Raw genomic sequence first — 13,872 nt, 5'->3', positions numbered from 1 at the left:
GCGCACGAGGGTTCAAGCTTGTCTGATGCAATCACACTTGATTCAAATCCCTATGGTTTTTGAAAAAAATAATAATGTCGGATACTTTTCTAATAGACCTCGTATATATAATTTTGTTTATTTTTTTAAGGAAGAACCGGTACGCCCTCAAACACTTTTTTTTTCTTTTTCTTTTTCTTGTTACCAGGTCGGTGATATCCAGGTGCAGCTGGAGAAGGAGGCATCACGTTGCAGCCATTTAGAGAAGGTGAATGAGGAGCTTCAAGATGAGCTGGCTTCTCTGAAGAGCTTAAAGCACAGTAATGACCAGTTGGAAAAGAGTAAAAGAAAGTTGGAGGAGGAGGTCTTAGATCTAAGACGACATGTGGAGGCTGCTCAAATGGAGCAGAGACAAGCAGAGCAGTACTGCCTTGATGTAAAGGAGAGGGCTCGCCAGGAGATACAGCAGAAACTGGAGCAGGTTAATCTCTTCCTGCAGGTAAATCTAACAAATTAAAATGCAGTGTGGTGGTACAATTTCCGATGAATACTGTACATATGATTGTGACTGTTTTCTTGCAGTCCCAGGCAGCATCTCAAGAAGCATTGGATCAAATTAAAGCAGCCAATGAGGCCACTCTGCGTTCTCAGCTGGAACAAAAGCTCAGAGAGCTCGACGGGGAGTTGGGCAGGGCCCGGACCACCCACCAGGAAATCCTCAATCAAAAAGACTCCACTCGTACTGAGTTAGAACAATACCGTCAACTCTATGCTGAGGAGGTGCGTCTCCGCAAGTCCATGGCTACCAAACTGGAGAGGTGAGAACAGTGTATTCTTCACTGACCAGGTCATTTTTTCACTTGTCGGGTTTTTATGTGGAAAATTTTGGCAAATGTTGGAGGCAAATTTTCTTAATGACTAAAATAACTTCAATACCAAAACCAATGGATAGCTGGTGCAGTGTGTTTTTGCAAACCTTTTTTGCATCAGTGTTTAACACTTGCTTTTACTTGCATTTTTCTGTCTGCAGGGCAAATGCTCGACTCGCAGATGCCAATTCCAAGTTGCTTGACGAGCGCAGCAAATCTGTAATTGCCAACAGTAGCTTGCGAGGGTCCTTATTGGATGGGGGCTCCTTCAGCTCAATTGCAAACTCCGGGGCCATACTGGGACATCCCAACAGGAGCATTGGACTGTCTCTCCTAAGCCCTGTCAGTGCAGGGCAGAGCAGCAGAGTGGAGGACTATCTGGCTGAGGTCCATACACTCACAAACTGACACACACATGTACTTATAGAAATTATAGTCTACATTTGTTGTGATTTTCAAATCCATTTAGCCTAGTTTTATTTATTTTATAATGTCATGGATCTCAGTGCTGTTGTGTTGCTATGTGTTGAAAAATCTTGATTTACATATTTGTAGTGAAAAATTTGTAGTACACATCTGTTTAAAACACTGATTAACATTGACTGGGGATCAGCTACCATAATTCTTTTGCTTTGCATTACCATTTTGGTTGAACCATCATCTGTATTTTTATGAACAGTAAAATAACTGTAACAGAATTGGTTTGGCTTCAGAGATAAAAAGGTAGAGCCAATCATATTGTTTGCTTAATCAAAGGCATTTATTTTTTCCCTATGCACTGTTGTACACTGAGTTACCCCAGCTGTATTGATTATGGAGTGACGTGTGGTCAATTGGATGGAATTGCAACCGCCCAGCTTTAGATTTAGTGTTTAGAATTCATGATGAAACAATTTAGTCTGAGTGGACAATGATCAAATCATTTTGGGGAACATGGGGCACAGGGAGACATAGTAGGATGTAGGAGTCTGATGTGTAAGGAATTTTGATAAGTAAATATCTCTTAACTTTCAAAGTTATGGTCCGACTTGGACAAACTATAAGACATCAGTTGTTTGGATTTGGTGATTTACAACCGTAAATGCAGGTGATTTTATTCTCATGAACTCAGTTTTGGTGGGTTGTTGTTTGTTGTGTCCAACTCTCTTGCTTCAAGCAACATGTAACTCCAAAACCACACGGACTTTTATTCCAAGTCGACTTGTGTTGATTTTGATTGTAACAAGGCTGAGAGCCTGAACATTATTCTGGAGCTGGTGGATGGAGATGGTGCTGTGGTCCGTTTACAATTGTACGCGTAATTTCTTCTGAACTATGACTGTCCAAATAGACCATCAGCAAGCAGTGGATCCTATCAGTGATGCCAGAGTTAGCCATGTGTGTGTTGTAAGTGTAATTAACTATACATTTCTTTTTCATTGTTAGATGCAGAAAGAACTGGATCGAAATGTATCGAAGGAGTTGAACCGTGGTGAGTGACGTTGACACCTGAAGTTGATAATATCCTATAAATCATTGATGTTAGAATTTTTAATAAAATAAATGATGCCTCATTGGCTTTTTCTATTTTTGTTAACATCAAATGAAGGTGAAAGTACAGCATTCAAACTTGTTTATACAGTCTCTTCTGTAATTTTGCTCTTGAATCTACAAACAAAAACAAATCTCTGTTTGAATCAGCCAAAGTTCTTGACACTGTAAAGTAGTTTCATTTTCTCATCTATGCTGTTATGCTGCGTTTACACATAACGATGACAAGTCACGAATGCCATGAAGTACACATTCTTGGCCGCTGATCACAGATGTGATGATTCGGGGCAGAGGTGGCAAGTCTCCTCAGGAACTGTTGCAAACTGTTACCACGCGTTACGATTAATGGAACATGTTGCTGGAGAATTATCAGGAACCATTACGCACGGTCAAGAATAATGTTCCGCATTGTTGCGCGTAACAGTGCACCATTAAGTTCTGTCACGTTGTGAACAAGGTGAATTGTCTCCACACACACGCCCATATTCATCCAACCATTGCTAACAATTCAGATCGCGCCAGTTTTTCAGAAGAACTTTGTGACTGCATGCGTAGTTGGGCTCTGTGCCATAGCGTGGTGCAGAAAGTAGGAGGAGGAGACGGACAGAGCCAAATGTGTGGCTTCATGCGTCTCGTGCGTTTTCCCAAGCATCAGGCGCATGCAGCAGGTGGAACACCTGCAGGAGCGTGCTGAAGAGCACTAAAATGAGACTTTTAGCCGACTTGGTGTCAGCATTCAAACTGAATGCGATGCAGTAGGGTTTAATTGTGCGCATGCTTCTTCCTCCGCCGGACTGGAGGAGGTGCAGAGATGTCTGGCTGCACGTGAGGCTCCTCTTGTTCCTCTGGTTCCTCTGGCTCGTTCTCCTGCTCATCGGTTACAACAGCAGGTGGAACACTTGTGGGAGCATCCTGAGGAGCTTCAGCAGGAACTGTGGAACGACACTTGGCTGACTTCGCGTCACTGTTCCTCTTCGGCATACTGCATCAAACTGAACGCTGTGGAGCCGAGTTTAATTGTGCGCACGTGACAGAAAACTGATTCGTCATGGCGCGCAGTGAAATGTGACGCCGCGTTACAAGTCGTGTCAAAACTTGACAGTTTCCATGTCACTTCATAATAAGGCGTGACAGTCTTGGCTCCAAGAACCATCACAGGAACCACTACGAACGCTGTTACGTTCTATTAAGGATCACGACTCATCAAGACGGATCAACACGCTCAGTTGCGACCTCCACAACGTGAGGTGAAATGAGGGTGGTGTGTGACATTCGTGGAAGATTTTTTGACAGGCAAAAACATGCTCCACGAATATCAAGAATATCATGCACCAACATGCACTATTAAGAAACCTATTCAGATGCGTTAAGTCACGTTAAGAATGTCAGGAATGTGTCACGAATGACAGAAAAATGACATTTGTAACGCGTCTTGCTTATGTGTAAACTCACCATTAGTGTTCAATACTAACATGAGCTAACAAGGCAAAAGCTGATTACTCAGTTCAGAGATGTTGATAAATTCTTGTGTTAATTGCTTGATTAGACTCAGACTCAGAGTCACTTTTATTGTCACTCGACCCTTACAGGCAGAACGAAATGCACTTCCTCCAGGTCTTGGTGTAGTTAACTGGGACAGTTTTTTTTTAACCTAACCTATTGTATAAACTTTTGCAATATAAACTTTTGCAATGTACAATATGCGCACCCCTGTGGCCATAGAATATATATACAAGGCACAGGGTCGGCAGCAGCAGCAGCGTTAAAGTATTAAGAAGGTGACAGTGTGCATGTTAGTGCAATGTTCACAGTTTGGTGATGGATGTTGAACTGTTCAACAGTCTGACAGCATTCGGGTAGAAGCTGTTTTTAAGTCTGGATGTTTTTGCCCGGATGCTGTACAGCCTCCTTCCAGAGGGAAGGAGTGTGAACAGACTGTATGCAGGGTGGATGGAGTCTTGGAGGATGCAGGTGGCTTTGTCCCTACATCTGGAGATGTGGATGTCCCCAATGGGTGGTAAGCTGCATCCGATGGTCCTCTGTGCAGACTTCACCACCCGCTGCAGCACTTTCTTCTCCGCCACCGTGCAGCCACCATACCACAGGGCAGTCTCCACTGCACAGCTGTAGAAGGCCCTGAGGACCTCGGTGTTCAGTCTGGCCCTTCCCAGTTTCCTCAAAAAATAGAGATGTTGGTTGGGCTTTCTTGATGACAGCCGTGGTGTTGGTGTGCCAGGTGAGAGTGTTGGAGAGGTGGACTCCAAGATACCTGATGGAGGAGATGATCTCCACCACTGCTCCGTTGATGTAGAGGGGGGAGTGGGTGGTGGGGGCTGACTGCGGAAGTTAACAACTATCTCCTTGGTCTTCTGGGTGTTGAGGATGAGGTTGTTGTCTCCGCACCACCATGTGAGGTTCTCTACTTCTCGCCTGTACGCTGTCTCGTCCCCTTGGCTAATAAGCCAGAACACTGCTGTATCGTCTGCAAACTTAACAACAAGATTGTTCTTGTGCTGGGCTCTGCAGTCGAAGGTCATCAATGTGTACAGCAGTGGACTGAGCACACAACCCTGGGGTGAGCCAGTGTTCAGGATGATGGTGGAGGATGAGGTGGTGTTGATCCTGACACTCTGTGGCCTCCCAGTCAGAAAGTCCAGGATCCAGTTGCACAGTGCTGAGGGGGCTCCTAGTTCAGCCAGCTTGGAAAACAGTTTCTGCAGGGTGATGGTGTTGAATGCAGAAGTGAAGTCCAGGATCAGCCGCCTTGCATAGGAGTCCTTGTTCTCTGTGTGGGAGAGGGCCTGATGCACCACAGTGGAGATGGCATCAGCTGTGGACCGGTTTTGCCTGTACACGTACTGGTGTTCATCTACAGTCACATCAATGGTCTGCTTCAGGCGCCTCATCACCAGCCTCTCAAAGCACTTTGTAGTGATGGGGGTGAGTGCAACTGGCCTGTAGTCATTGAGGCAGGATGGTGCAGAGGTCTTTGGCACAGGGATTATCCTTAATGTCTTGAGGCACGGCGGAACTCTGGCTTGGGACAGAGAGGTGTTGAATATATCCGCCAGAACCTCAGACAGCTGGTGTGCACAGTCTTTTAGGACCCTCCCAGGTATTCCGTCAGGGCCCGGGGCCTTTTGGGGGTTGATCCTCTGCAGCACGTTCCTCACCTCAGCTGTAGTGATGTTGCTGACTGGGGGGTCTTTGGGGGAGGGAGGGACTCGGGAGGGGGTGGTGGTGTTGGATGCCTCAAAACGCGCATAAAAGGCATTCAGGGTGTCCGGGAGCACTGGGTCTGCAGAGCACTGTGCTACATTGTTTTTGTAGTCTGTGATGCATTTGATGCCCCTCCACATGCTCCTTGGGTCGTTGGATTGGAGGTGGCCTTGAACCTTGAGGGCATATGTGGACTTAGCTCTTCTTATTCCCGCCAACAGGTTCCTTCTGGCTGCTCTGAGTGCTGTTGCATCACTGTCTTTGAATGCAGCATCACAAATTTTCAGCAGGGAGCGCACCTTTCCGGTCATCCAGGGTTTCTGGTTTGGCCTGATGGTGATGGTCTTGGAAGTGGTCACATTGGCTATGCAGCTCCGGATGTAGCAGTGCACAGTCGATGAGTATTCCTTCAGGTCCACATTGCTCCCTGTTGTTGCAGCCGCTCTGAACATTTGCCAGTCGGTGGTCTCAAAGCAGTCTTGAAGCGTGGACACAGCACCAGTTAGCCACACAGAGATGGCCTTTGTGATGATGTCCCTGCTTTTCGACACTGGACTGTAAGCAGGAAGCATGAGGAGTGAGATGTGGTCTGAGGCGCCGAGATGGCGGCGGGGGGCTGCTCTTTAAGCTCCACATATATTTGTATACATTTTGTCCAGCATGTTTTCCCCTCGTGTGGCGATGTTTACATTCTGGTGGAACTTGGGGAGAATATCTTGCAGGTTTAAGTGGTTGAAGTCCCCTGTTACTAAATACAGCGCATCTGGATGCTTATTTTGATGCAAGCTGATGGAATTATGTAGCTGCTTCAGAGCGTCGTTAGCATTAGCTTGTGGGGGGACATAGACGGCCACAATAAACACTGCTGTAAATTCCCGCGGCAGATAGTGAGGGCTGCATTTTACTGTAAGATATTCTACAGCTTCAGAGCAGTGTCTTTCCACCTCAGAACAGTTTGTGCACCAACCTTTGTTAATGTAGATGCACAGCCCTCCTGGTCTCTGTTCGCACCGAAGAGTATCCACTCGTGTAGCTCGAAGACAGAGTCCAGCATGTTGTTGTTGAGCCATGTATCCATCAGGACATAAACACTGCAGCTCCGCATGTCCCGCTGATGTAATCTCAGTCGTAGCAAATCCATTTTGTTATCCAGCGCACGGACGTTGGATAGAAATAGTGACGGGATAGCCGGTCTTCCACAGTTAGCTTTTACCTTGTTTAGCAGACCTCCGCGTTTTCCCCATTTTCGCCCGCGTGCGCAGCGCTTCCTCTTGGGTCTGAGCCGGCTCCAGCTGCGACTCGCTCTCAGGATCGTCAATCTGCGGAGGTCTGGGTGGATTCAGACATGACGGCAGTTGTTTAGCTTGAGCAAATCTTTGGAGCTGTATTTTATACTTGTTGTGTTACTTGGAACACTAGAGCTGCTAACACCGCTAAAACTACTATTTTTACTAAGGCCTACACCGGGAGCTAGAGAAGCCGCTGCGTCGATGCGCGCCGCCATCTTGAACATTAGTCATTTAATCAACATGCTGTCTATATATAAGAACAATAGTTTTTCTCTGTGCCACCCCACCATGAAGCTGGGACTGTTGGTATAACAGACAGAAGTAGAGGAATACACAGTCACTCCAATCACAGCCACAGAGTCCTCTAACCTTCACATGCTTCCCTCAGGAGTGTCCTTCTTGAACGGTCTTTCAGGTTTTGAGAACTGTCCACTGCAGACAGGTTTACCTACACAGGGATGCTGTGGGGGCTAGAGCACCCCTTGGTGGTGATAGGCTGTAGCTGTAAGGCAAAAAGTTTGCTCAACAAATCACTTAAAGGTTAAAGCAAGGTTAAGAGTGAACTCCAGAGCATTTGTGAGTCACTGCCGGTGTTGCCGACCAAACGGTTCCCCTAAAATTCGGTCTCCCCTGATGACACGGTTCACGGATTAACACCTTGTTTCTGCTTCAAACTGCACTCCAGTCATCATCTACTGTATCTCAGTGACAGATATCTGAAGCTTTAGTACAACAATCATTTCCACATAACTTCAGCATTATTTCATCATAAAAAGTAGCAGAAGCACCGTCGATAAACGAGCTGCTAACTGATGCATTCACTGCACATCAGACATTTCAAAGCGTCACGTAATTTCGCTCATCATATGTTTCAATCTACAGACAGTGATTTATAAATCATCTGAGAACCTTTAAACAAAATGAACTAGCCATTTCACAATTTATAGAATTTTGAATGCCAGCTGTCTGAAAAAGCTTCTTTTTTTTTTTTTAAATAATAATAATGCTGCTCCGGCTGAGGAGCATCAACCAGAGCCACAACCAGGTTCGCAATAATGCTGTCAATGGAGGGCATACAGTTCAGACCACACTGAGCCAAATCACACATAGAGCTAAGGGCTCTGCAGTCCTGTGATAGATGGGTCAATGATTTGGGGTCTGCCCAACATCGGTGGAGCCCCTCGATGTATGGTTGCAAAGCTGGAACATTGAACTCAAGGTTCTGATTGACTTTGAAAAAGGCACTTGAAGCGGTGGTTTCCGAAGGGGGATTGTCGACCCCGAGCCTAGATAAAGCCAACTGAACAGCTTACTTGACAAAGGATAGTCCAGGTCCAGTTTACGGCAGGGACTCTGCCTCAGAGGTGTGAGAGCCCACCAATGAATGGTTTGGAGAGAGACCTCTCTCATCCTGATCCTCCACACAGTTTGTATCACTTGCCATGTACAAGGAATCATTCGCAGCAATAGACATGGCATCTTCTTCCTGCTGAGTAACTACATCGGTCTGATCAGCCTCATTAGGGACAACAGGAACTGTTACAGCATCCCTAGCCTATAGATTCAGAAGTAAGGACTTAATCTGAGCAAACTCAGAAGTCAATGTTTCAACCTTTTCAGCCAAAGCATGGTCATGAGTAACCTTCTTAGCAGAAGGGGTCCCTGCATGTGGGCGTTTATAGCACTTTGGTCCCTTCCTGGGGCTGAAGTCCCACTGGGCATCCCACTTTCCAATGCCGCGAGTCTAGCAGACCTCTCTGCCAGTGGCATACTGGCACAATCAAGGCAGGCATCGTCAGTCAGGGCTTCCCTCAAGTGTCTGATCCCAAGACACGAGGGGCAAAACATATGTCCATCTCCTGAGCTCAAAGCAGCCAAACAGGTACTGCAGCCATGCAACAAAGCCCCTGACATCATTGTGAACTGCATGCAGATGGCTAACACAAGCCCTGACAGTTACAGATAGCAATACAAAGCGTGAATCACACGCAGTATAAAAACTAACACAAGACACGAATATGATCACTCACAGCCACAGTCTTAATACAAGGCACGGAGCGTGAATCAATCGCAGCGTAAATGCTAATACAAGGCACGGAGTGTGAATCACTCGCACCGTAAGAAGTAATACAAGGCACGGACCGTGAATCACTCACAGCCACAGTAATAACACGATGCACACAGCCTAAATACTCACAGCCTAAGTGCCTCAAGGAGTGGAAAACACTCACGGCAACCCCAACACAGCACACTATACTGGTTCTGATACGCACACTACCACGTAGTTAACGGGGTTAGCGACACAACTAAACAAGTAGCCAGCTGTCGTCGAAACAACACAGCTAAAGGCTTAGTGGTTAGCAACTAGTGACTTCAACTGTGCACAGAGGAAAATACCCAGCAGGGCAGCGGCGAAGGGCGCGCACCTGGCAAGGAAGGTGTACTCACGGATCAAAGAACACAAACCGTTGAAGCCGTGTCTCGCAGCCTCTGGAGGACGTGTGCAGTGCAGTTAGCTCCAACCAAAAGTGGTTTGCGAGGCTACAAGCGAGAGCGGCAATCGTAGACAAATGCGTTCTCAACCTCTTCTGAATGTGAGAATGTAGAAAAGAAGGAAGTGCTGGGTACATCTGGCATATAAAGACAACCAGTGACGTCACCCAGGTCACATCCAATGGCGTGACTTTGTTGGTATATATTCTCAACCTCTCTGTGCTTGCCTACATGTAGTTATCCAGGTGCTAAGCACCGTCCTCTGGCTGTCAGTAGGAATGAAATAGAACAATTACAGTATGAAAATAAATGTGTGAATTGCTCATCTGGTCACAGTAACTACTTGCGACCTGATAGCCAGTGCTGGGTTATTGTGGATAACTGTGGTTTCTGTTCTGCAGCCACAGCAGAGCTGGACGCTGGTTCCACCCGTTTGTCTCCAGTGGGTTCAGCGTCAAGAACAGAGCTTGACCCAATCAGCAGAGCAACTCAACAGTACTTGGAGGTGTTAAAGAAGAACAAAATGATTTGAACACATCCCAGCTGCTGATACAACTTTGTGGAGTAAGGGCCCTGTCCCACTGGCGTTTAGGAAGATTTGCGTATGGATTGCGCACAAAATTGGCCCATATTCGCCAAACATCCGCAATATCCGTGTAACATGCCTGTATGAGTCGGCCGTCATCCAAACACGCCTGTGATCATCCACAGAGGCACACATGTCCGCAGCCAGGATTTTTGAGTAGCTCAAAAATCTGGATGTGGATAACATCCGCCTTACATACTCCATATATACTCAATTCATACACAATACATAAACTATGCGCTGTATATCTGCCGTTAACCGCTGATATCCGCAACTGACGGGGATTTGCGGCTTGGCAGTGGACCGGGACAGTGTGTAAAACAGATATATTGCGTGCCCATCATGTCCACATCACAAACTAAAATATGTTGTAGTGAATGCATACAAATTGACCACAAATAAAGCGTTTTTATTACATCTGCTTTGCAGCTGATTTGCGGACAATCTGTGAATGCATAACAAACACGTCACGTAAACCCAAAGTGCTATATGTGGCAGAAAGCGACATACCTGCCAGTCAGTGCCGGTCTGGCTGTGTAGATCCACAAAGACGTAATAGCTGCTGCAATCCAGGACTTTTATTTACCAACAAAAGGAAGAGTTGCTGTTTATCCACAACTCACGCTGAAGTCTGTTTTCTGTGACACTCTCAAAAAAAAACCCCCAAAAAAACAGTCTCACACCCCGAGCGGCTTCCCCCCTCCCGCTCCCCAAACACATTGAACAGTTAACCCTTGCATGACAACACTCTGTGATCAACTTGTCCAAATCCAGCAAATGCTCCAGAGGCTGTATTGTTGGTGTGAATAGTGATGCCAAAAGGAGCGAGTGCACTTCTTTTATGACCGCAATGCAGATGCCGTGCACACGCAACACGTGCGTGATGCATTCATAATACACCCGTAATACTGCCGTGATAATCTCAATGTGTCGGATCAGTTTCCTCACTACATGCGTTATATAACCGTGATTGTTCATCATATATTCGCTATATATTATTAATATATCCGTAATTCATACTGGGCCATTTTTGTTGCGGACGACAACGAATGCCCGCAGTTTCTTTACTCAATTCATGCGCAATTAATCCTCTCCCCAGTGGGACAGGGCCCTAAAACTTTATGTTCCATGTGAAACCTTTAAAAGGGTCAAATTAGACACCTTTTTCGTAAGATAATAAAAACAAAAAAATATCCTGTAGACACTGAGATCAGTCAGGCAAACAACCCACTTAAAGCTCTTGAATGGTTCTCTCACACCTGCAACAAAAATGGTGTGATAGTTGTTGGTATGTATTGTTTGTTATTGTTATATTGACACGAGTAGTAATTGCCGATTTTGTGACAGTATGTATTTGTGATTACAAATGACATATCATACAGTTGGTGTCAGAAGTTTACATACACTCATGGACATGAATGTCATGGTAATTTTGAGTTTTTAATGATGTCCATGAACTGTTGTTTAGCCAGAGTGGAATGATTGTACAGCATACATCATTAATTACTCTAAAAAAAAAAACAAGAATTTGGTGCAGACGCTTGAATTAATTTTGGGCCATCTCTAATCCACACAGGGTCAAAATTTACAATATTTGGTTAAATGTCCCTTAGCAAGCTACACCTTGACCAGATTCTTTTGTACTTTTCTATCTGAGGGTGACAGTTTAGGTTTTCTTCCAGACTTTTGTAAAGTGGTGATGCATCTGACTAACTTGTACTCATGTAGAGTTGCCTAAACTAAATGACTCCAAGAGACCTTCACAACTTGCATAAATCAATTCTTTACTAAGCTCCTTGGACTTTCCTGTTCTGGGTATGGGTCAGTCCAATGAGTGCTGTCAAACACATCCTTTTTATGCTGGCAAAGAGAAACTACAAATTGTAATCAATCATGATCAGTAGCGAGTTAAGAGACCTTGCCACGGTAAGATATTGTATAACCTTCATCATCACTTATTAACATTGGTGGGCACAGTTCTGCTAATTCCCTAACCGCTAATTGTCGAAGCTAACGTTTTGTTAACAGATTAGCTTTTCAGCTAACTTCCAAAAACCATCAGCGGACCAATTAGCTTCCAATAAATTTCGTTCTGATAACTTTTAGACCACTAACGTTTTTTTTTTGTTTTTTTTTGCATAGTTAGTTACAGTGAAAAACATTTATAAATCCTGTTGGCTCCAGTCTGCTATGTATTTTGCAGCAGTGAGGTAGTGAAGAGAAGAAGAGGTCAACTCTACCCCAGCAGAAGACACCTGGCCGCCAGGCCGCTACAGCAAAATAAATAAATGAATAAAACAAACAAAACAAAAGTCATTACCCTTTACAGCATACAGCGGTCCAGCCGTGAGGCCGAAGTCCTCAAAAGGAAAGCAGGTTTGACATGGTTTTGATTTACAAACCAAATTAATCCAGATAGTTTAACGACATTAATGTCAACTTTGTCATTTGTACAAAGTGAAAATATAACACATATATTTTAATTTTGAAATAATGCACTAATTCTGAATTTTGAACATATTAACACAAAATACATTATGGGTAAACAGCCTGTGATCACCGATTGGTTGATTAATTTAACCAGCACTGTGTGTATTGGTTTTTACAAATAAATGTGTATTTGTAAAATATGTCATCCATTTGTTAAAAAAGCCATTTGCAAAACTGAAAATTCTGTTTAAGTTGTGATTCAGCCAGGCAGCAACAACCATGTGATATAACCAGGTGCCATTCACACTGCCATCCAGTGTGAATACTGGCATATTATGTTACTATGCTTTTTACTTTTTTTTACTGTTTTACTATGCTTTGCAATCTTGACACTTACCTCCAGCAGTGGGCAGGGCGTTCAAAGACAGAAGTGCTGACTTATTAGCTGTGTTTGGGTTTATGATCACCTCTGATTCTAGCAGAAGCATTGGTGGTGTTTAAACTCAAAACCGGCTTGTCAGTAGCTGAGAGTGTACCGGAGACAACCCTGAAAGGTAATGGTTAGCTGTAGTTTCTGATAAATTTTTTGGTGGTTTATTGGTAAGCCTTATAAAAGATAACTTTTCAGTTAGCAGATTGGGATTAGCAGCTATCAAAGCTACCTTTTTGGTTAGCTGTGCCCACCACTGTTTATTAAATGATTTCAGTGAATGTATGTCTGTATATATAATAGGGTTAGGGGTTTTGTTTTGTTTTTTAAATCATTAATGTAATATTAATGATGTATGCTGTACAATCATCCCACCCTGGCAAATGAACAGTTCAGAGACATTAAAAGCCCAAAATTTCCATGACATTCATGTCTATGATGAGTGTATGTAACCTCCTGACCACAACTGTACTCTTGCAGTTTGTTTTGTCTACCTTTTGTTTCCTTGTTTTTCTTTTCTTGTCTGTCTTTACTGATATGCACACCCAGGTAATTTATCAAGAAATTTTTTTTCTTTTCCACAATTTAGGATAATGCTGCGCTTGTTGATGTCATTATGTTGTGGTTGATTTGCTGTGACATGTCAGCCTGTGATGTTTATCCCAAACAAATTCAGAGGTTTTGTTGCATGTGTGAGACAACCATAACAAACCTGTTTCTGCAGCTGTTGTTTTAAATGGAAAGGAGCTGCTGTTTTCCACACCCTCTGTGCCTTATTAGAGGGTTTATCTTTCACTCGCATACAGATCATGCTAGCATGTCACAGTCCAGATATGCATCTCTGTTGCAGAATTTAAAGTCACAGAAGTGGAAAACGAGCTGCTCCAGGCGCAAAATTCTGCTTGTGGCAACATAACTTATAAAGGAACAGACAGTTTAGGGAATTTTGAGATGAAACCCCAATCACGTGAAAACATAAAAGGGCAGATAAAACTAGTTTTTCACTATTTGACCTTTTTAAACAATACACATATCTAAACAGTTTTT

General features: G+C 44.2%; 1 protein-coding gene across 1 annotated transcript in view; it reads left to right on the top strand.

The window, feature by feature from the left end:
• The window catches only part of LOC117515451 (ankyrin repeat domain-containing protein 26-like), a 109,748-nt gene extending 97,708 nt beyond the window's left edge, over positions 1–12,040 (top strand). Inside the window, 6 exon segments of the mRNA XM_034176013.1 lie at positions 188–478; positions 562–797; positions 1,010–1,235; positions 2,274–2,319; positions 9,781–9,947; positions 11,081–12,040. Coding sequence (XP_034031904.1) covers positions 188–478; positions 562–797; positions 1,010–1,235; positions 2,274–2,319; positions 9,781–9,911 — 930 coding nt within the window. The 3' untranslated portion in view covers positions 9,912–9,947; positions 11,081–12,040.
• Positions 12,041–13,872: the final 1,832 nt, after the last annotated feature.

Source organism: Thalassophryne amazonica, chromosome 8 (genome assembly GCF_902500255.1).
Source record: "Thalassophryne amazonica chromosome 8, fThaAma1.1, whole genome shotgun sequence".
Lineage (NCBI taxonomy): Eukaryota > Metazoa > Chordata > Actinopteri > Batrachoidiformes > Batrachoididae > Thalassophryne > Thalassophryne amazonica.
This window is presented reverse-complemented; position numbering and strand designations above follow the sequence as displayed.